A 21,876-nucleotide genomic window follows, 5' to 3' on the forward strand; every position below is an offset into this window, starting at 1 on the left:
GCTGTATGTCTATGCATCATTTAAAGCTTCTTTCCCTTTTTTGCTTCCAGGAACTGTTGCACAAGTAACCTGTGAGCTAAGATTAAAGTCACTATGTCCCTCCAAACATTTAATGGGTTTCTGAGAAGCTAGTGTTCCTTTGTGGGGGATGGTTTGCTTTTATGTCTGAGAAACTGCAATGTGGTGCTCAAAATCCAAACTACTATTGTTTTTTTTCTGACCACGGCAAATGTCTGGAATCTGTACCTGGAAAAAGTCAGTCACTTAATCAGTCCTGGCCAACTAGGTGTTACAAATGAGGTCATATCATGGTGCATTCACAGGATTCAATACAGTTAAGATAACATAAGGCATAGGAAATATAGGATCCAATCAGATGCACTAAGCATTTGAAAGCAATGTTTGATACAGGGTATGTGAGGCCAGGTCAATAATCCAGTGTTAAACTCATGGTACTTCAGTTTTTCTTGGTTTTAAAAGCCAATCATTGACTTAAATCTTGATGACGTAGTGTATCTTAATGTATCACATTAATAAATAAGTGCTTTTTTTCCTTAAAGTTTTCCGTAAAGTTACATTTTAGTTCGATCAAAGTGCAGTGTGATGTTTAAACAGCAAGGATAAAAATTCCATGTTTGAGTAAGATTGCTGAATCAACGTCTGACCACATCTATTTGCACTTGTCCTTTTACAACATTTTACTACTTCACACTATTAAGAACTTGTAAACTTTTAATCCTGTGTTACACATTTTTGTGTCTTTCCCAACTTTCAGATTTATGTAGGCAAGCTTGTGACGAGATGGTTTTTAAAATCCCAGATCCAGCATTCTGGATATGATCCTCATCAACTTCACTGAGATGCAGGGTCCATGTGTGAATGTGTGTAACTGTATGAATGGGTTTCTGTACAAAACAAAGGCTCCACCCATTTTTCAAATGGGTGTTTCCTAAAATGAGTGTCTTGTGTTTGGCACAATGTCAGATGACGTATAAAAGTGGGAAGAGAACAACTGCAAACAGATTGATATTTCAAAACCACAAGGATGAAGAAGATTGCAGTCCTGATCCTTGCATTTAGCTGCTTTCAATGTGAAACGCAAGTGAATGAAATGATTGAAAATAATGACAAAGTCCATCCGTGTTTGGGATCAACCAGCTGCTGTGAAATCTACTCTCTCACTTCCATAACACAAAACCTAGGAGGAGTGGGGGAGAAAATTGCAAACATGGCAGAAAAAATAACACTTCTGGAGGCTAAGTTGCAAACAACTGAAAAAGAAGTCCTGGAGCTGCGAAGCCTTATTGGAGGTAACACAGTGCAAATGTTTTTTCACTATTATAGTAGATAATTTAGCCATGTATGAATTCCTAATTCTCATGTTTGTGGCAATTTAATGGCCTCAGTCTCGCCTCAGGTGGCCTTTTCTGCAGCTCTCAGGGAATCTGGCTCTGGAAACATTGGCCCTTTCACCACGGCTAAACCACTGCAGTATAAGAGGGTCTTCTCCAACACTGGCAATAGTTACAATCCTGCAACAGGTAGTGTATAAAAAGAGAACTTGTGAAGTTTGAGTCAATCTCTTTATTTTATTTCACTTCATTTTTTTGCAGGCATTTTCACCGCAATGGTGAAGGGAATGTACTTCTTTCGATTCTCAATGTTCAACAACCTCAGCACTGTTCCAAACTCTGTTGTGAGCCTCATGAAAAATGGTGAAAGGCTGACATCTGTCTGGGACACTTCAGGGAATGACAGTCATGACATGGGCAGCAATGCTGTGGTCATCCCCCTCAATGTTGGAGACAATGTATATGCAGAGCTACAAGAAAACAGGATTGTCTATGATGATGTCATGAACTACAACACCTTCAGTGGTTTTCTGCTATTCACCATGTAATCTGAAAAGTATAATTTTAGGTCTGTGTGCTTCTTTATACTTTTAAGAAATGTAATATTCTCATATTGCAAAACTTGGAAAATAGAATCAGTGAAAAAGTATTTTACAGATTCTGAATGTATTATTCAGAGCTACCAAGCTTGTATGTGGTATTCCTGTATCTGTAGGCTATTTTCATTTAATGAATTTAATTTTGTTCCCTTTTTACTGAAACATTAGTAGGGCTACTATTTAATAAAGAATAAAATACAACCCCCACATTTGTGCCTGTGAATGTTAAAACATCTGCATTGTACATAACCGGTTGGTCATAGTGATAATCTGTGGCTTGAACAGATCATATTACTAAGCACAGAGTAAATGCGTTACTGTGCCTGCGTCAGCTTTGATGAACCATTAACTGCTTTCTTTAGAAAAAAGCCCTATATCACACAGCAACTGTAGAGAGAAGTTGCATCATTTTTACAGAGAATATCCAGCACTTCTTTCTGCAGCAATAAGAAATGCATTTACATTACTTTTTAAGTAAGACAGTTTAGTTTTTCTATCTTGAAATATTAATATTTCACACATTTTAGAGATGACAAATTGTTTTACAGCATGTGCGAGAGAGTTTATTCATGACAAGGCAGTCGGATTTTAAACAGGCAATCTGGTGAACAACCGGTTCAGTCGTTGGGGGTCTTTCTAATGTCTTGCGCATGCGCAGTGTGAGTTATACTTAGACTTGAGTGAAGCAACATTTCTGCAGATATAAAATATAAAACAAAATCGAAGTCTTGCGAAGACTCACTTAAAAACGATATGGTCAGAGTAAGTGTCTGTAAATTTGCTTCTTGCTAGAAAAAGAGTAGCTGATAGTGAGCAGATAGCTCAGCAAAAATTTTGCTTGTTTAAGTTTTAAAAAATTGAAAGACATACAAAACGTTCTTCCACACGTTATAAATCACGGTTTTTACTCTTTCACCTTAGTCTGTATATTTACTTAATCCCTTTTTGTGCACGATTGTACATGTCGTTCGCCCGATCGATCGTTTTGTAGAGGAATATGTCTAATATGTTTTGCTGTTTTACAGTTCCATCCATCAATAGTTCAGCCTGGGGGCCAGTTCGAAATACAGTCCTCAAATGTCAACCAGACATTGTTTCACTGCCTTCTGTGTCCTAAATTCAAGTTAACGACCAGCAGGAGGATCCAAAGACACATGGATGGCCATATTAATACAGCATTGCAAGTTGATGGTAAGTGAATTTTCGTAGCAGTAGAACACACGCTAATAAGTCATACTGTTGTTGTTGTTGTAATTGTTGTTCCCAACTATTGAAACTTGTTTGACTTTTTAGGTAACCTAATTTGCAGATGCAACCAGCCATGCCGGCCAGCAGGGCATTATCATTGCCCCTACTGTGGAAAAACAATTCTACGGAAGGAACATATGGAAACTCATGTGCATGGATGCCATTTTAAACCGTCCCAACCTGAGACTTTGGCTCAACCATCATCGCCATTATCCGCATCACAGCTGCACATTTCTCCTTCTTATGATGTTTCTCCTACGACATCTCTAGTTCTTGCTTCTCATCCTGCAACATCCACAATACGTAGCTCTCCTTCCCCAACATCAGCAGCATCCCCTTCTCTTCCTACAACCTTATCAGTACCCTGTTCTCCCCCAACATTGGCAGTAGCCTCCTCTATTCCTTTGACATCAGAGGTACCCCTCTCTCCTCCTACAACTGGAACACCCACTTCTCCTCCCCTAACTTTGGTAGTAGCCCCTTCTCCTTCTAAAACATCGACAGTATCTCTTTCTTCTCCTGTGAAATTGGCAGTACATACCCTGGAGCCTGACCTAATGCCACTGGATCTGCAGGACCCCATGGAATGTAATGCATCAGTTGTTGATCAAGACCATTGTTACACACTTCCATTCCCAGTTTCTCATGACTCCCCAATAGCTTCACCAGTATCCAGTGATATTCTCTCATCTTCACAACCAGAGGCCTCTACCACAGATGTCTGTTCACCGGACACTTCACTCAAAGCTGGTCCAGTGCCTGATGACATAACAGAGCTGCCATCTCATGGTGTTAGACGTTTGAAGTTGGTCCAGTGCTCTCACTGCTCACTTCGTCTTTATAAGAAAAACCTGGGTGCCCACATGCAAAGAAAGCATGGAGGGCCAAAGGATGTTACTGCTGCTTCACATTTAAAAAATGTATGTGTTGACGAAACTCATGGAATATTTGCTGTCCAAAAAGTTTCTCATGGATTCTCTGTGCCGATACATGTACAGCGTAAAACGTGGGGAAATCATCATCGAATTAAATGTGGGTTGGAGGAGTGTCACAAATATCAGTTGCTTACAAAGCAGAATGGGTTAATTTACAGCCTCTGTGAACATATTCGATCAGTGGATTACTGCAGAAAGATTGCTCATGAGGAGTTTCTTAAAACAGACTTTCTTGAGGAACTGGTATCTATGCATATTGTGGAAGAATCAATGATGGAAAACTGCAAAATGAGGCAAAATGCTGCAAGGAAAGATCATGTGCCTTTTTCTGTGTTCGTGGATTTGGGTGGGTCCACACATCAGCTTTGTCTCTCTGTGCATGAGCCTAATACCCAAAGATTATCTTGCTTTGGTAGAGTTATAGTCACGTATAACTTGAAAAAACAGTCCTGGTATTGCCCCTGCACAAACCCTCGTGAATTTTGCCCACATAAGAGCATTGGTAAATGGCACATATTCCAAACAAGGAGAGATCTCCTGCCTGCACAAGGTCAAGACATATCTGCCTCTTACACTCATGATCCTACCCCAGAACTGGAAAGAATTGTGAGATACACTTACACACAGAAAAAAATACCAGCAGCACTTCCCAGAGACATCACAGCTCCAAGAGCTCTGACAGATTACCCTGTGTGTTTGATTCCTACTGAAGAAACATGCAAGCTCTGCCAAGGCCACCCCAGATTAGAAGAAGGCTTTCTTATCACAGACAAAGCTGTAATAGTTTCCATGAGTGGAGTCAAACACAGTAAGTAGTATACATATTTTACTGAACATACACTGCCGATTTGATTTCCTAATTATATTCTCCTATGCATTGCAGATATCTCAACATTTAATAAAATATGCCCAGACTGCAACATGCACTACCGGTACCAGGAGTGGGGAGATGGCCTCCATAACTTCAATGACCATGTCATTCTTACTCTAGAGCTTTGCTTGTATTTGCGGCACGGCCTACAGGTGTGCGTGTGTGTGTGTGGCAATGTCAGGACTCCAGGAAATAATGTAATATAAGCAAATGCTGATTAACTCTTAAATGAACTTAGACCATTATGAAAATGCATGTTTCTGTTTGCAAGTGCTGTTTTTTTCTTGTAAAACAAAGGTGTTTTTTGTTTGTTTTTTTTATAAACAGAGCCACATGTCAGTGTGCAGAATTATCAGTTCTTTGGAAAGTTTTCGGGGCCAAAAGTTTCCTGTTGTCAGCATCATTTTCCAGGCATATTGTCACTTTGAGGCACTGACCAACACAGAGTACAATTATTCCTGTGTAAAGTGTGGCTCCTTTCCTCCTGTTGTCATCATGGATGTTCACAGCAACAGAATATCCAAACTGGAGGGTAAGTTTTAAACAGTTAGCTGTTTTTTTGGTTTTGTTTTGATTTTTTGTTTTGAAATGATTATTTCCGTAAAACTTATCTGTTATGATAGTGAGTGAACTGAATACGCCCCCTGAAAACTTTGATGGACTACATAATGTGGAGGACTTCTGGGACTCTGTTCATCTGGAAATGATTAGTCAAGGTTTTTTTCCAAGTAAGTACAAAGTTAAATCATACTAGATGTCTGTTTGTTTGTGATGAAACCACAAGTTAAACATCACAGATGTCATTGACTACATACAATTGTTGAAGAATGATCTACTATATGTAATTATTCATTGTATAATGCTGTTATGTTAGTGGTCTTCAGCAGACCAAATGGTGTTTGCTAAATGTTACAAAAGGTCTTGCCCTGTAATTTAGTTTATTTTAAATTGCACTTGGCATATTATTTAATTACTTTCTTAATTAAGATAAATCTCATTTATAGTTGGGTCACAAGTACTTGTGTTCACTTAAATGTGTGGATTTCTGAAAATTTTCACATGTGAAAACGCATGAAACCGATGATCATTTAATTTTTCCTAATGTTTTTTAGAGTATTCAGCAAATCCGTTTCAGGTTCGTCCATGTTTTGAACGCTGGGCTCCTTGGATTGGGAAGGAAACCCGCAAAACTAACAGCGTCCTCAACACTGAATTCAAAAAGATGCAAATATCTGAGGGAGAACTGACCAGTGTAACTGTAGACAAGCTTTGTGATGAGTTACTAAAACAAAATGTAAGTTCCTTCTTAATTTAGACATTTATTTAGCTTATGCTTTCTTGATTTATAAATTAATTAGGATAGGGTTTTTACTTCGGTACTGAAATTGAATCACCTAAGGGGCATCAAAGTGTATTTAATCCTTAAACAAAATATGTTTTGTATGGGTGCAGATGATACACAGGTACTTTATAGTATGATTAAACTGTTCAGTACAACAATAAACAAAAGTATGAGCCTGTCCTGGTCAAGTATTTACCTTTTTTCCTTTTAATAGATTTTGTAACAAAACATTAATAAGTTTATTCTTCTTATTCTCTTTCGTATTTCAGGATGAAACTCTCCAAAGTCTGTGCAAAAGATGTAACGTTGAAACAAGTGGATCTCGTACAGATCTGATAATCCAGCTTAGAGCGAAAATGACAGATCAGCAAACCTATGACAAGGTGTATAAAGCTGTTTGGGGTACCTCTCGTAAGTATGCATTAAATGTTAAAATGAAAATGTTGAGTAAAAGCCAGAAATGTTTATGGATTTTATGTTTTCCTATCCGCAGGTAGATGGTCTGTAGTTGCCTGCCCACATGGCATTGTTTACAGTCTGAAATTCAACCTGCAGACAGAAGGTGCAAGAGATTTTACTGACCTTCTTTTGTCGTGGAAACATTTTCCAAACATCTGCTTGTATCACTCTCCACATAGTTTGGCAACACACACAAATTTGCGGGCTCCTGACAATCCCCCATTTCACCCACATGAAGGAAAAGCATCTGCCCCGACACAGGAGAACTTGAGACATGCAGTTTGTGGAAAACTGAAAGTGTCTCTGCCGTGGCTCAGAGAAAGATGTGAGCTTTCAGAAAAAAATGGACATCCAGTCACGGGATCAAACCACCATTATGCACTTTATAACAAACTCAATGAGAGAAACACACAAGATCCACATGCTGTGTTGCGAATGATTAATTTGGTACCTGAACTTCAGGACATCGTAAAAAGCAAGGCAGTGAAACATCTGCTTGGCGACATGAGAAAAAACAATTACTTCCTCAACAGCCTGGCACCCTCCACCCACATATTCCTGGTGAGGAACCTTGTAGAACACAGGAATGCAATTTGTAACACACAACTTCTGGAAACCCATTTAAAGTGAGTTCAGCAGTTTCATTATGGGTTGCACTGCTGTAACTAACATGGGTTAAAATGCCATGAGTCACGGTCGTTGTGCTAGTTACTAGTTTAGAACCTGTATACATACTGATGAGGACATGCTAGCTATTTGAAACTAATTTTGTAGCAAATGTTACTTGAGGTTTTGTTTGTAACTATTATCAGCTGCTTTGGTCATCATGAAACTGGTCACCCATGCCTGTTGCACGAGTTTTTGAGGTCTGACAAAGCAATAGGCTGTATGAGGCTTTTACTAAACAGAACATACTTGTTACAAAGAACAGTTACTTCTTGGTTTAAATGTTTTTGTGAGATATGCTACTGTAATAAGGAAATGCTGAATATCAGTCTCGTCCTTTTATGAAGATCGATTCTTATTTCTTAATGCTGTGGTTTGTGCTATTGCACAAAAGTTTTACAAGAAATGTTTGTCAATTTTGTGAAAATAAATCCTTTATAGCTATAAATGTTTAATGTTCCTTTTCCTAGCAATAAAATGTGCATTCCCACATAACGCCACTTGTGTACTTGATAACCCTTATTTGCGCATTTTGTCATATTACAGAGTAACCTAAGCCACCTACGTTTTGAGGTTTATACACTGTTGCCACATTTATGCCTTATTGAGAATTATTTAAGAAGTACTATTTCAAAATATCTTCTGTTCAGCCTCAACATCTAGTTTTGCAGACTACAAGCGAACAAGTAAATCAGAAATAAATGGATTCCAACGGCATCAATTTAGACTTGTTTGCTTTCAAAAGGGATTTATTGAAAGGTTGGGGAAAGGTAGCTTAATTATTCACTTAGACAAAGCAAGAAAAAAAAATATTTAAAACTAAATGTTTAAGTGCATAGATTTCTTTTGGTCCCATGAAGAAATGTAACAATATCATCTGTTCATACATTTTGTACAGTGTTTTCAGCCATAGTATATGATGTATCATTTGTACCCTGTATGTATTAAAGCAAGAATGTAAGAGTGTTTAACAAGGCACTCAAGGACATTAATTATAAATATGATATGCTGTATGCTTACATTGATATAGAGAATCTACTCTTGAACAGTAAGTTTGGCTGAGCAGAAGGTCTCCCCGTGGTCATTGGTGGCTCTACAGGTGTAAACATTTTGTTCCTTGGGGCCAACTTTGGCGAGTACAAGGGTACAGCATCCATCTTCCTCATATTCTATCTGCACTGTGGATGACTCCACGACAGGCTCCTCACCACACAGCCACACCACCTCTGGGTCAGGGTATCCTGCCATGATAGGAGGGGTGACATTAGAGGCAAGAGGCAGAACCCACACAGTTGTCAAGTTAGTTGTCTATGCGATTAGGTGGAGTCAGTACATAGTTATGTATGAGGATTAAAGGTTTGAATAAACGTCTCTGAATAAAACACTGTGGCAGTGTGTACCTGTGAGTTGACATGAGAGACGTACACTGGATCCCTGAACTACTGTCTGGTCCTCTAGGCTCTGGGTGAACTTGGGTGGCCCCTGCATCTTACGCTCCAGAGAATGTAGAGCTTGCTCTGCCTCTGGGCTCATGGGTGAATCTGGGATAAAGAAGGATGATGAAGTGGGAAGTTGATATTAGAGAAGGGAAATCCCAAGGCTGCTTAAAATTAATTCTAAAAAAGAAAATCATGCCATACCTTCTCCAAGACTTGGAGAAGCACTGCTGTCACCTTTGGAAAGTACAGCCATTCTGTTCAGGGCTAGCATAGCCTTACCTGCTTTCTATAACAAACATTGAAAAAGGTTTGTAGCAGAAAACACAAAAAAGTAAAGGAAAAATGGAGACATGTTTTACCTTCCATTTCTGCCTAGCTAGAAACCTCTTCATCTTCTCTTTGGACAGACACTTAGTGGTGGCAAGATCTCCAGAGTCAAATGTTGCCATCCAAGGGTGGGCAAGGGCCTCTTCACAGGACATCCTCCTCCTGGGAGGTGCACACAGGATTATATGTATGGTGAAAGTGAAGATAGCATCTGGTAGATGTGCACTAGCTGTATGTTTATGAAATTACCGAGGATGCTTGTTGAGCAGGGAGCTGATGAAATTTTTGGCCTCGTCTGTTATCTCATCAAAGCTCTCCTCGCTGAACTCCCACTGAGCAGCTGTGACCAAGGCCAGGGTCTCAGCATCACTGTTCCCCTGGAACGGAGACTCGCCACTCAGTCTACAGACCAGAGAAAAACATAAAGACACAAACATAATGTTTATCCGTTATGACTGTTTTCAGGGAGTTCCAATTTACTAAGGGCCTTTTAACTAAAGTAAACTGGATTGGAGGGGATGAACGAGAAGCAACACTGCAAAGTGCATTGCATAATGATAAGATAGAAAAATGCAGACCATGGACTTTTAGAAGCTGGTTATCTTAGTTTAGCACAAAGCCTGGAATTAGGGGGCAGTGAGCCTGGCTCAGTCCAAAAATTCACCAATCAGAACTCCTGAAGCTAACTTTAACATTCTCATCTGCACTAACTGATTTTGGCCACTCGGGGGAAGCAAAACAAAACTACATTACATTGATATCTCAAAGTCTGACTGATTCCCGTTTTATGTTTGGGGATGCAAACATTTACACCCAACTGTAAGGCTCCATAAAGCTGCATACAATGATTGAATGATTTTTTAAAAATTACTACCATTACTCTTATTAATATCCGTCATTATTATTAGCAGTAGTAATTGATTATGATTATAGTTATTATTATTATTATTATTATTGTTAATCTTATCAATAATGTTGTTATTGTTAGTAGTAGTAGCTGCTTTTTGTGGGATGTGTACTGTTTTTTGTTTTGTTTGGTTTTTATTTTTTTGATGAATTAAAAAAAAAGAAACTGCTGACATTTGATATTGTTATTTTAGTTAAGTTTTCTGTGGGGTTATGTGACAATGACACAATCAATTTCTGCAGTTCTGGGCAACCCACAGAGAGTACAGATAAATGCTTATACACTTCAAGAAAGAGAGAAATAGGCATATTTACAGAAATTTTAAACTTGCTTTAATGTACAAAGGGTGACAGGAGTGATAATGTAACTCACAATATATAGCAGATGACTCCGATGCTCCACATGTCAGTGGACAAACTCACAGGCTCATAGTTAATCACTTCAGGTGCCACAAACTCTGGAGTCCCATGCATCACCTTCAGTGGTGTTTTGCCATCTGTTAAACACAAGTGACGTGATTTCATTTTGAAACCAGAATGACAAGTTGTGAGAGGTTCATTTTACATACCAAGCTTGCCGGCTAATCCGAAGTCAATGATCTTTACGGAGGTGCCTGTGTTGTCAACACACACAATATTTTCAGGTTTGAGATCCAGATGGACAATGCTTTGCTGATGCATGAAGCCAATCCCTTCCAGGATCTGCTGCATGTAGCGCACACTGGCAGGCTCTGTATGCTCAAAGCTGTCGTCCACAATGCGTTCAAACAATTCCCCGCCTGCGATACTGCGGACAAACCACACCAAACAGTTATTATGTTTCTTTGTATACGCCCAGAATTTGCAGATTCTCTAAGAATAAAGCCGCTGTGGCATTTCATGTTGATACTCACAACTCCATGACCATCACCATCTCAGGCTTGTGATCATATGCAGCCAGACACTGAACCAGTTTGGGGTGGTGGAGGTAGTTCATCAGCTCGATCTCTTTACGTGCAGCCTCCCTCTCCTTGGCACGTCGGCCTTTGTAGAACTTCCCAGCACACACACGTCCTGTCTCTTTGTGTGTTAGCTTGAACACCAGGCCAAACTTTCCCCTATTGAAGAGGCTAATTTAGTTATTTTTATCTCGTTTCTGGACCATAAGAAAAAAATACATGAGTGCTCTATCATAGATAATGAGCCCATCAGTTACAAGAGAGGCTGATGAATCCAGAAGGAGACTTTCCATTTGATATCTGTATTAGTAGGACCTTTATCTGTGAATCATTTGGAGTTCTAACAACCAGCTCTGTACTGTGGTACATCTGTTTGACAGAGTACAAACATGTCTCTACAGGCATGGATATTAATCCATCATCCCCTTCACTTGGCATGACTCCCCCAAGTAGCCATTGTTATTAAATGGAAGCCGTCTTATTTCTAAAGAAATGCTTGTTGAACTTGTTTGCAGTTTGACATATAAATACTACTACTTACATTCCAAGTTTCTCCTGTAAATTGTAGTGATCTGTGACTTTGTGGGAAGTGTCAATAGTGACACAGGTGTAATCTTGTGGTGCTTCTTCTCTTTCTTGCAGTTTCTCTGAGTCTATACACACAGACACAATAACTGTAATATAAGTCTCAATATATTTGCCAAATTAGACGTCAGCAACTCATAGCAATTTACCTTTCTGCTCCATTTTAACCACCGGTGACACTGGCCCTGGCTCACTTATTCCCACTGCGTTGTAGGCCCTCACTCTGAAACAGTATTCCTCTTGAGGCTGCAGCCCGGAGCAGACTCTGTATGAGGTACTCTTACACTGGGCAGAGAGCTCTTTCCAGTCCCCAGACTCAGCTCGTCCTTGGTTCTTTACCTCAACCACATAACCAAGGATGGCACTGCCGCCGTCGTAGCAGGGGCCCGACCAGGACAGCACAAGGCTGGAGGCAGAGACGCAGGCGATCACAGGACAGGAGGCAGGAGGCTGTGGCCTCTCTGGTGGGAGGATAATAAACAAAGTGCTAAAAGATCTGCTTCACGTTGTCCTGACGCTGCAAACAGTGTGTAGTCTTACCTATGACAGAAAGCGTGAGCGTGTGTTGTGCTGAACTCTTGCGGTCCCTCACTACAATGGTGTAGGAACCTGAGTGCTGTGGTCTGCTCTGTGCTATAATCAGTGTACTGCTCCGATCAGTGTTTTCTGTCCACACATCTGGACCATCCACAATCTGCAAAAACACAAGTGTGTAAGAGAAAATGGGATAGGAAACAGTGGATATAAGTAGACTTGTTATTACGTTACCTGCTCTTTGTTTCTGATCCAACAGGAGACTACAGGAGGGCTGCCGGTGAAAAAACACGCCACACGGGCAGTCTGTCCAACCTTAATTTCAAGGTGCAGCGGAGGATTTTCAAAATGTAATGTCGCACCTGACAAGACAAAACAAAACGAGTGGTTTGACTCCAATTCTTCCTACTCATTGTACTATACATCAACCAAATGCCTCCAACATGACACTGGAAGGAAACGATCCAGTGTGGCAAGTGAGATAAAGGCTATGAAAAAGTGAACATGTCTGTGGTTTTAGATCTGTGGTTTGTGCAATGCTGAAGAAGTATGTTACTTCTGAGTATTTTCTTTTGTAGCTTACAGCACATGAAGTGTGTGTCAAGTGGAAACAAAACACAAAGCACAGATGACCTACACCGCCCACGTACGACCAGTCCTTCTGTGATAAATAGCTTGCATTAGAAAATACGGTTCAGAAATATTTAGAGACATAACACTTATTTAAAGTAATAAACTATTGTATGACTTTAGAATAATGTTGATGTTTCTACATTAAAAAAAAAAAATCATCACAGTCGCCACCATGAGTGTAGTGTATCATGAAAAGGATTTGTTTGGAGACCAACACTAGTCTGCGTCTCTCTGTGTATGTTCTCAATCGGCAAAAATAAAAACCATGAGATTTTTACATTACAATATTATTCCATATATGAGCTGAAGTTAATATCACCTCTCAAACTGTCAGTATTCAAATATTAGGGCATTGGGAGGGTGAATTTGACTGGGGTCAATCTGATAAAACCCTCTTACCTACCATACACAGACAATTACGGAATATCCATATGTGGACATCACTGTTATCTCATTTAAAACATAAAACCATTCCTCTTTGCTGTATGATGCAGCCTGTGCACTCACAACAGACATTCAGACAATATTATATGAGCTTTTCATGTTGCAGCCTACACCCTAAGCTCCCCCAGTATATGGGAGCATACAAGCTTAGAACACACTATTATAGCACGAACAAAAGGTTAGACAGAAGGTGTAGCTCCAAGGCAAACCACAACAGCACACACAGACCAGATGCCAATGGATACATTACATCAACAGGGAAACAGCAACAGTCAACTTAACAATATAGCAGTAAGCAATGAGAAACAGGACAATGAATAATGCAAAGAACAAGGGAAAAAAAAAAGTTTCTCACCTGTCTGTGAGTTTGCTCTCTTCTTTGGGATGACTTCTGCACAGACACATAAGGGGCATGTAGGTTTTAGTACAGGAGTTTAGAGGCGTGGTTCTCTTCATTCTATGGCTATCAGTTAACAGTCTCACCAAGTTTTACTGTACTGTTCACTGATCACTTCCCTACAAGGCTTTCACTTGGACTGAGAAGTTTCAGTGGGTGTATGAAAAACCTGCGTTATCGTGGATGTCAGGCATAACTCTATGCATACAAGATGCCTGACAGCCAATCACACAATGACCAGAAATTGTGAAGAAGTTAAAACAATTGTAACAAGGCTGACAGCATTCCTTGGGTGTGGAATAATTGTCTATTTACCTCTTGGAGATGATACTGGGCTCTGCACATCCGAGCCTAAAGGGGGAAGGCATCCTGCAAACTTCTGTAGTTCATCTCTGGGGGTCTGTGGTGACCCTCCGTTCTCCACAATGCTCTGGGATGCAATAGTGGGGGTTTTTGAAACCCAATTCTGAACACCGCAGATAGTTTCAAAGTCTGCATTGTTCGAAAGAGAAGAGGAGGCCGCAACACAAATGAAACTCTGGTTATCCCCTAATGGTTGTGACAAAATAAATATTATCCTGAATTATTCTGTTTTTTTATAAGTTTTTCCATTACTTAAAAGTAATAAAGTTTATAATCAGCAGCAAATTGTGTTGTGGACTAATTTTGCCAGCGTCTCACTTACCTCTGACAAACACTGCAGCACAGCAGGATGTCTTCCCCACACTATTTTCTGCCAAGCAGGTGTAGGCACCAGCGTCTTCCGGCAGGCACTCCTTCACCACAAAGCTCACCTCTTTGCCATTGAAGGAAGGGTTTCCAAAATGGGCCACTTCACCTGCCAATAGGAGCAAACACACAAACTAGTATAGTAGAATAAAATGCAAAGTACAATGAAGCAAAGACACACTATAAAGGAAGGTCTGAGAGCCAGAGACATGAGACAAAATGCTGTTAAAGCCTTTGAAAAGCTGGGGATTGTTTAAACTATTTTGGTTGAAATTATAAATCAACACTCCAGCATCTAAAAACATGTAAAATGAGCTAAGGGAAATGTGTAATTGAATGGCTTTGAGTCAAGATTTGGCCTCAAACAATTAGCAAAATAATCAAATAGTCAAAAACAGTGTCTCGGCTCACCATTGTGCAACCACAATATTTTGATAGGCGGACTTCCTGTGAGAACCCCGCGTAGTGTAATGTCTTTTCCTTCGTCCACACAGCAGTCCTGCAGGGACTCTATGAAGATGGGAGGCTCCAGATGTTTACGACCGAATAGTTTAGGGGACCCTGTGTATGGAGAACAGGGGCAAAAGGAGGTGAACAGTAAAATACAGAAAGCAGGAAGGTTTTAATGCAGGAATGCAGTGAACCTCTGCTAGAAGAGCTACAGGCATTAAAATGGTTTGTAAGTGCAATGTTCCAGCCACTCATCTACCAAACAGTTCACACTTTTTTTTATTTTCTCACTTATTAAAACAGTCACTGCTGCCCAAAAAAACGTGCACTGAAATCAGTCATCTGACTTTATAGAAAACACAGTTCATTCTGCCTGAACTGTGTTTTTTATTTGTGTGTGTGTGTGTGTGTGTGTGTGTTTTTAAATGCCTTCCAGGACCACATCTCACATCATATTGAATGCAGAAGTCTACTCCCACTTGACTGAAGATGAAACCTTAAAACCTGCATTTTAGCCATGTGGGTTTGTATTCCATGGAACTGCATTCCACCCCCACCACCACCACCCCCACCACCACCACCACCCCCTTCACCACCACCACCCCCTTCACCACCACCACCCCCTTACACAAACACACATCACCCACCCTTACCATCACTCTTCCCATAACTAAATAACAATTTATCACAACTACACAATGAAGTTAAGTGGTATTGTCAGTCAGCCTGTCAGGTGTAGTATCCTACGATACTTTGAAAACATTTTTTGTAAAAAATATACCACATCTGATTGTGTGTGTCATAGTAATTCAAGTACAGTTTACTAGTTTGAGTTTCACAAAGCACATGTTTAAGAGTGCTAAGTTTCCCACTCTCCAGTCGAATACTTTTAAAGGTAAAGTAAAGTGCTTTATTTGTCATTATACATACAAGGTGTGTACAATGAAATTGCATCAGATGGAGGGTTAGTCCTGAGCCACTGCGATTGCGAACCACGACTATAGGCCAACCTGACCTGATCTCTAACACACATATTTGTAGGTTTAGGGGAAGGAAGTGAAAGGGAAGGAAACCTACGCAAACACGGGGAGAACGTGCAAACAGAAAGGCCCTGTCCGGTATGGGGATTGAACCAAGGACCTTCTTGCTGTGATGCAAGAGTTCTTACCACTCTTCCACCGTGCTGCCTGCCTGCTGACAGGATTGAATGCTGTTTAAAACAGGCACACACACAAACAAAACACTAACCTCTTGCACATTATGGCTCGTTGACTTTCCTTCCCTTTTTTTAAACACGTTGCTTGGACAGAATTTTAAACTTTCTTTCAGGTCAGTGACATCACACTGAAGTAACAGCCCACAGATCACTCTGCTGTTCCAAAGTAAACTACCCAACACTTCAGTTATGCTTTGTGCAAAACTGACACAAACTTGCTTTCTTCAGTTCCCAAAATTCTGACTTTGTTGAATACATCTGGTCACCCTGGTCACCAGATGTATGCAGCAATGTATGACAGACAGTTTTACAACAACCTTTCCAAAGGATTAGGCCTAAAGATGCTATGCTGTCACTTTATCTTCGTTTTCACAGCAAAAATACATATAAATTAATCACGAGCCCAGTTTATATTTGTACAAACAGAAAGAGACCAGAACCTTAATGCGTTCTGTTTTTGGACCCTAAAATTAATTAAAAAGCTTTAAAAAGCAAGTATAAGCTGTGAGAGCATAGGAAATGGTCATTGCTGGCTGATATGAAAGTGAAAGATCTCCAGTACAATAAACAATAAGATAGCTGGATGTTTTGTTTTGACTTCAGACAAACATTACACCGGATGTTAACTTAGAACAATAGACTTGTGTGTCTGTTTTTCTGGCAAACTCTTATTTAATAAAAAAAAAAAAAAAATGAAGAAAAGGTCTGTACTCTAGTTTTGCTCTGTACCGAACTGTTATAAAGAAGCAGCACCGTCCAAACATGTTAAACTGTGTAAGAGGTTATACATGCTGCCAGTGAATTCCTTTCCAACACAAATATGAAACTTTTAATTGTCAAGTCAGTTGTATTTATACATCAGTCTTAATACACAATGGCAATTCCACTTGCTTCAAATAGTCGACCCTCTCTATCATGCAGTCCGTACCTGTGTCAGAAACTTTGTCTGGGGTCCTGGTGTCAACAGGTCCTGGCCCATGTCCTGGTCCAGACGATGCACGGGCAGGCTTGATTTGCATCCTGAAGGTTGACACATAACGCTGTTTGCTTCCATCGCCATTCATGTCTGTTTAACACCCCGATCACAACAGCAACAGCAAAACTACACAGTCATTTCCACGGCTGATTATCACTTCCTCTGTGTGTCAGTGCTGAGGACCTCTGCTCTTCACACCCGGTGAAGCTCTGCCTTGTCACACACTTCTCAGCAGCATGTTCGAGCCCTCTGTTTTCACCCCACCCATCATCTGCACTTACTCCTCCTACATCACAAATCCTTCTGATTTACTTTGGCCCTTTGACACAGGGCAGCCATCTCCTTATCGCTCCAAAGTCACTCCAATGCCAGACCCCCCCGTAACCCCCACCACCTTTATTTTCATGGTAAATAGACGCACACTGTACATAAACAAGACAAAAAGCGAGAGAGACAGGGTGGGGTGTGTTATCTACTCGCCCAGCCAAAGGTCGTATTGTGCGCTGTTTGTTGAATACGCTGCCGTTTATCGATTTCCCTGTTTGCCTTGTCACTTATCAATGCTGCAGCTGAACTTTGTGATGCTGGTGACGCCGCTGATGACAAGGTTCATTTTATCCCTGTGGACTGCAGAGCTGCGATTGTGAACAACGGGCTCGTAAATTCTGCGTGATTAAAGCACCGACTCTGCTGCAGTACGATGGATTGGTGCAATCTGGGACATCTCTAAACTGTGAATGTGGCATTTCTCCTGTTTGATCGCATGCTTATTGTACCTGAGTTGTCAAATTAAAGCTGGGAATGTCACGTGATAGAAATCACCTGACCGCACACCTGTGGTGCCACAGACAAGTCCAGTTTAAATTATGTATAATGTTAAAGATATAAACATGCTTTAAATAAAGCAGTGTTCCCAATCATATTTGCACTAAAATATGTATATGTATATATGTGAGTTTTTTTTCAGTCAGTTTTTCATTACCACTAGAAAATGTGAATTGAAATAAGCCAGAGTATGGTTTTACTAATGTGGGACAGTTTCCTTAAATGGAGAAATATGCAAAGAAGCACTTTAAGTGTACAACATTAATAGTTTATCAGGGTCTTAGTCATGTGATTCTTCATTGTTTAGGCAGATTTCAAAGTATTATGCTACAATGATTGGGTGGTGTATCATGGGTCAGTGAATCAGGGTGGTACAAGTACAACTGTGGGAGATCATTTCTACCTTTGGTGTTTAGGTCATGAAAATTCAGCCCCAAAATAAACCAGTTCAGAGTTGCAACAATTATTTACTAATTCACTCCATATCCCATCACACAGTTTCCAAGGAAATAGTGCCAACACATCCACCTGGTGCCATGGGAGATGTCTCAAGGGGGTCCGGCTGTTGTTCTCATGATGAACATATGTTTTTAAGACTGTAGATCTGACAGTGCATTAAAATCACACATAATTTATTATGGGATGCAATCATGAGGGAACAACTGCATAACAATTTAAAACCTGTCTCCATATATAGATAGTACATCAGAGTTAATGAAAGGAATAAATGAAGTTGAATGCAAAAGTGTTAGTGAACACTGTAAATAATTTCAAGTTTGCTCAACTCATAATCAAATGTTCTGTCAGTTTATAAGTATTGTGTATGAGTAAAACTAGCTCAGTTAAATTAACTATACTTCAGAAAAATAGTCCAGTTAACTAAGATATTAGGTTGATTCAACTATTTAGTGTCATGAGCTGTCACATACGTATTGTTTACAGTTTCTTTAATTTCACTAAATGTCCTGTAGGATGTTTTACAGTGCGGGGATTATAACATCTCTTTCCACCCCACTCCCATTCAAGTTTCCCAAATTCCACATCAGTGATCAAACTGAATACCACTGTGAGGGGCTTATTTTAGTTTCTGTGAGGGAAGAATTCTCAAATCAAACATTTACCAAAAGGCTTCACACACAGATGCCTTTGTTGGACCTTTTTATATTCTAGATTTGTATGTGCTATTGAATATATCGTGTTCCTATTTCTGAATTTGCTATTAGTGAAATTTGTGAATTACTGATTTTAAGTAACAAAAACTAGAAAGCAACATTTTAATAACTGCTGCTGTGAAACTAGCCCAGTCCTACCTTTGCTGAATTCCACGTAATTCCACGTTCATTTTTCCACACGTTTCTCAATATTCTGAGGAACTGGAGGTGGAATAAAACTGAACTTCATTAGAAAAATACAATAATCACATGTATTACTGAACAGATCGCTAAAAAAATATATCAACTAGATAACACAGCCTCTACTCCTTTCATTTCTTACATTGTGTTGTACCAACATCCTCCATGAGACTACAAGACTCACACATTGCTGCAGGCTCCAGCATGTAAAGGAATATTTTGACACACAGTGATCTCTTAAACAATCTTGATATCTCTTCTACATGTTATTAGGAAACTGCAATAGCACATACTGGTTGACACTGTGAAAGCTTCTGTTAAGAACTCTGAACTCTGATTGTAATAACGTTAATGGGTCAAACAGGTGAAGCTAATAATTGCTATGATACTGCATGATATTGTCACCGTATAAAAACAAATCTCTGTGTTATATATTTTACACACTGAGAGAGACACAGAATCTAATAAGGTCTGACTCAGTGTTTCAAATAAGATGTGACAGCTTCCTGGGAAAAGAAAACACATGCAGAGAAAGCTGCTGCACTGCTCATTAAGAAAGAAAAAAGTCATAATACTGCACTTCTCCCACAGAGCCGAGGCCTGTAGTAGCATAATTAATGTAATCTAGCCACAGGGCCACTTTCCCCTTGAGTGGACACTGGCTGCTGTGTTTACCAGCTGGTGGTATGCATGCAGGTACGGTAGTTTGGTAGTTTGCTCTCTGTCCTTGATTGACTGCTGTGATAAATGTAAAACTTCCGTATCTTTACCAGAACCATCAAACAAGCTGAATCAAGCTGAAAAACAGAGCATAGATATAGACTGGAGATAGTCATGGCAGAGTGGAGAGGGAATTTACACTGTGAATAGGAATCTTTGAATAGGAATCTGTTCTAATGTGAGTAAACATTAAACCTGAAAACTATGGGTAATGCTTTAGATAGAAAAAATGAATAAGTTGTCCTTTTGTTGTCCAAATGAAATGTAAAACACAACAGGAATAATATCCGAAATGATATAACACTTAGTGCTAGAAGTGTAAGATTGTATGCTCTCTCCATCCATCCAGCCGTTATATTCTGCTTATCCAGAGTTGGGTCACAGTGGCAGCAGGTTTAGTAAAGCTTTCCAGACATCTTTCTTCTAGGCAACGATTTTAAGCTCCTCTAGCTGGATTCTGAGGAACGAACAACAGCTAGACCCTTCCTCTCAAGTGACTTTCAGTCACATAGAGGGTGACCCTCTCATTCCCTGGGACACACAAACCCCTCCACCACGTTAAGGTGGTGATTGTCGGAGTGGGTGATTGTATTCTGTACATACAATATAGGATATGGCCAGACCATAAGGCCAATATTTCTTGGAAAAAAAAAAAAACTGAATACAGGCATATTTTGGTTTGGGGGAGATAATAATAAAAACGGCACATATGCTTTGTAATTTTAAAGAAAATCTTAAAAGTTAATATTTACATTACATCAAATGTAGACCCTCGTGTTTCTACCAGGACCTATCAGAAAGTTAATGGATCAAATAACATGCATTTATCTTTTTACAGCTGAACTACTGAGCCCTGTGGTGTCAAAATGTCTTTCCAGTAAGGTGCAAATGGTAAGAATGTTTTATTAGTTGTTTTTATTAGTGTTGTGTGTTTCATTTACAAATAATGGTCCAAAACTGAATATTGTTGTTGTCATTACAAGGTATGATGAGCCTGTTTTACAGCTTTTCCAAACATTAAGACATCAGTGCCACCTAGAGTACAACTAACAAAGCACTAGACACTTCATAACCAATCCATCCATTATTTTTAACTGATTGTATTGTTCAGGGTCTCAGGGGACTGTAGCCTATCCCAGCTAGGCAGGGTACACACTGGTCACGAGTCTGTCTCAGGGCCAACACTTAAAAACATATAGAGACAGACACCAATTCACACCTTTGGGCAACTTGGTGTTACCACCTAACATAACATGCATTTCTTTGGACTGTGGAGGAAAACAGAGTACCTGGAGAAAACCCACACAAGCACAGGAACAACATGTAAACTCCACAAAGAAAGGCCGCAGCTGGCTAAAACTTACAAAAAAGTATACTCTCTGCTCTGATAATACAGTCATATTTCTGCACATCATAAATTCTATCTCAGTATACATTCAAATATCTGCAATGATATCCATGTTTATAAGTGTGATGCTTTTCCTTTCTTGTCTGCTGGGCTATTGATTTGTGGTTGTAGTCTAGTGTATCATAAATAATTTGCACCGCACACTTTGCAACCCACCAGATAATTTAGGCTCACAAGTTTAAAAAAAGAGCTTAAAACATGCCTTTGTTCCTCAGTCTATCACATCCCTATTCAGAGGTTTGGTTGTTAGTAGGCTTCAGTGATTAAACATCAAGAATTGTTCTGCAGCTTTCCATAAGGTCTGATGTGATAAGTGTTTGTGCTTGTGATTAATGACACATGTCTGGTGTGGTTCATTTAGTTTGTGACTTTCAACATGTGTCTTGGGAAACAATTTATGCTGACAAAGAGGAAGCAATTGAATCAAAATCATTGACAACAAAACTACAAATTTTAGAATTACAGAGAACAACTTGAAAGGTGACATAGTGTGGCACTATAACATTGTCCGTGACATAAAACAAA

General features: G+C 39.7%; 3 protein-coding genes across 4 annotated transcripts; 2 read left to right on the plus strand and 1 right to left on the minus strand.

Moving 5' to 3' along the window:
* The first annotated feature begins 1,009 nt into the window (after window positions 1-1,009).
* Window positions 1,010-2,152, plus strand: LOC137099643 (complement C1q-like protein 4). Its single transcript, XM_067476752.1, has 3 exons — window positions 1,010-1,310; window positions 1,407-1,541; window positions 1,614-2,152. The coding sequence occupies exons 1-3, from the start codon at window positions 1,046-1,048 to the stop codon at window positions 1,898-1,900; spliced, it is 687 nt and encodes a 228-aa protein (XP_067332853.1). The 5' UTR covers window positions 1,010-1,045; the 3' UTR covers window positions 1,901-2,152.
* Window positions 2,153-2,585: 433 nt separating this feature from the next.
* LOC137099638 (uncharacterized) lies at window positions 2,586-7,967 on the plus strand. Of its 2 annotated transcripts, none has more exons than XM_067476745.1 (9): window positions 2,586-2,713; window positions 2,977-3,142; window positions 3,245-4,942; window positions 5,018-5,202; window positions 5,333-5,537; window positions 5,629-5,733; window positions 6,118-6,299; window positions 6,617-6,758; window positions 6,841-7,967. In XM_067476745.1, the coding sequence occupies exons 1-9, from the start codon at window positions 2,705-2,707 to the stop codon at window positions 7,434-7,436; spliced, it is 3,288 nt and encodes a 1,095-aa protein (XP_067332846.1). In that variant the 5' UTR covers window positions 2,586-2,704; the 3' UTR covers window positions 7,437-7,967. The 2 variants fall into 2 exon arrangements, with proteins under 2 accessions (XP_067332846.1, XP_067332847.1); XM_067476746.1 differs by having other exon boundaries at window positions 5,018-5,157.
* Window positions 7,968-8,193: 226 nt separating this feature from the next.
* mylk5 (myosin, light chain kinase 5) lies at window positions 8,194-17,398 on the minus strand. Its single transcript, XM_067476747.1, has 17 exons — window positions 16,999-17,398; window positions 14,816-14,965; window positions 14,361-14,513; window positions 13,991-14,167; window positions 13,634-13,669; window positions 12,436-12,563; window positions 12,208-12,361; window positions 11,817-12,128; window positions 11,624-11,735; window positions 11,038-11,241; window positions 10,714-10,931; window positions 10,518-10,641; window positions 9,488-9,640; window positions 9,271-9,400; window positions 9,113-9,197; window positions 8,873-9,013; window positions 8,194-8,713 (listed from the first exon to the last, which is right to left on the minus strand). Exons 1-17 carry the CDS (start codon window positions 17,132-17,134, stop codon window positions 8,508-8,510), a joined length of 2,619 nt encoding a protein of 872 aa, XP_067332848.1. The 5' UTR covers window positions 17,135-17,398; the 3' UTR covers window positions 8,194-8,507.
* Between the last annotated feature and the right edge of the window lie 4,478 nt (window positions 17,399-21,876).

Source organism: Channa argus, chromosome 15 (assembly GCF_033026475.1).
Source record: "Channa argus isolate prfri chromosome 15, Channa argus male v1.0, whole genome shotgun sequence".
Taxonomy (NCBI): Eukaryota; Metazoa; Chordata; class Actinopteri; order Anabantiformes; family Channidae; genus Channa; species Channa argus.

Excerpts from the sequence above, each read along its gene's own strand:
- LOC137099643 (XM_067476752.1), top strand. The coding sequence starts at position 1,046 with ATGAAGAAGATTGCAGTCCTGATCCTTGCATTTAGCTGCTTTCAATGT. Across the intron at positions 1,311-1,406 it reads GCTGCGAAGCCTTATTGGAG|TCTCGCCTCAGGTGGCCTTT; the intron begins GTAACACAGTGC and ends TAATGGCCTCAG. Across the intron at positions 1,542-1,613 it reads TAGTTACAATCCTGCAACAG|GCATTTTCACCGCAATGGTG; the intron begins GTAGTGTATAAA and ends ATTTTTTTGCAG.
- LOC137099638 (XM_067476745.1), top strand. Across the intron at positions 5,538-5,628 it reads CAGAATATCCAAACTGGAGG|TGAGTGAACTGAATACGCCC; the intron begins GTAAGTTTTAAA and ends CTGTTATGATAG. Across the intron at positions 6,759-6,840 it reads AGCTGTTTGGGGTACCTCTC|GTAGATGGTCTGTAGTTGCC; the intron begins GTAAGTATGCAT and ends TCCTATCCGCAG.
- mylk5 (XM_067476747.1), bottom strand. The coding sequence starts at position 17,134 with ATGAATGGCGATGGAAGCAAACAGCGTTATGTGTCAACCTTCAGGATG. Across the intron at positions 14,514-14,815 it reads AATATTGTGGTTGCACAATG|GTGAAGTGGCCCATTTTGGA; the intron begins GTGAGCCGAGAC and ends TCCTATTGGCAG. Across the intron at positions 13,670-13,990 it reads CCCAGTATCATCTCCAAGAG|AAGTCATCCCAAAGAAGAGA; the intron begins GTAAATAGACAA and ends GTGTCTGTGCAG.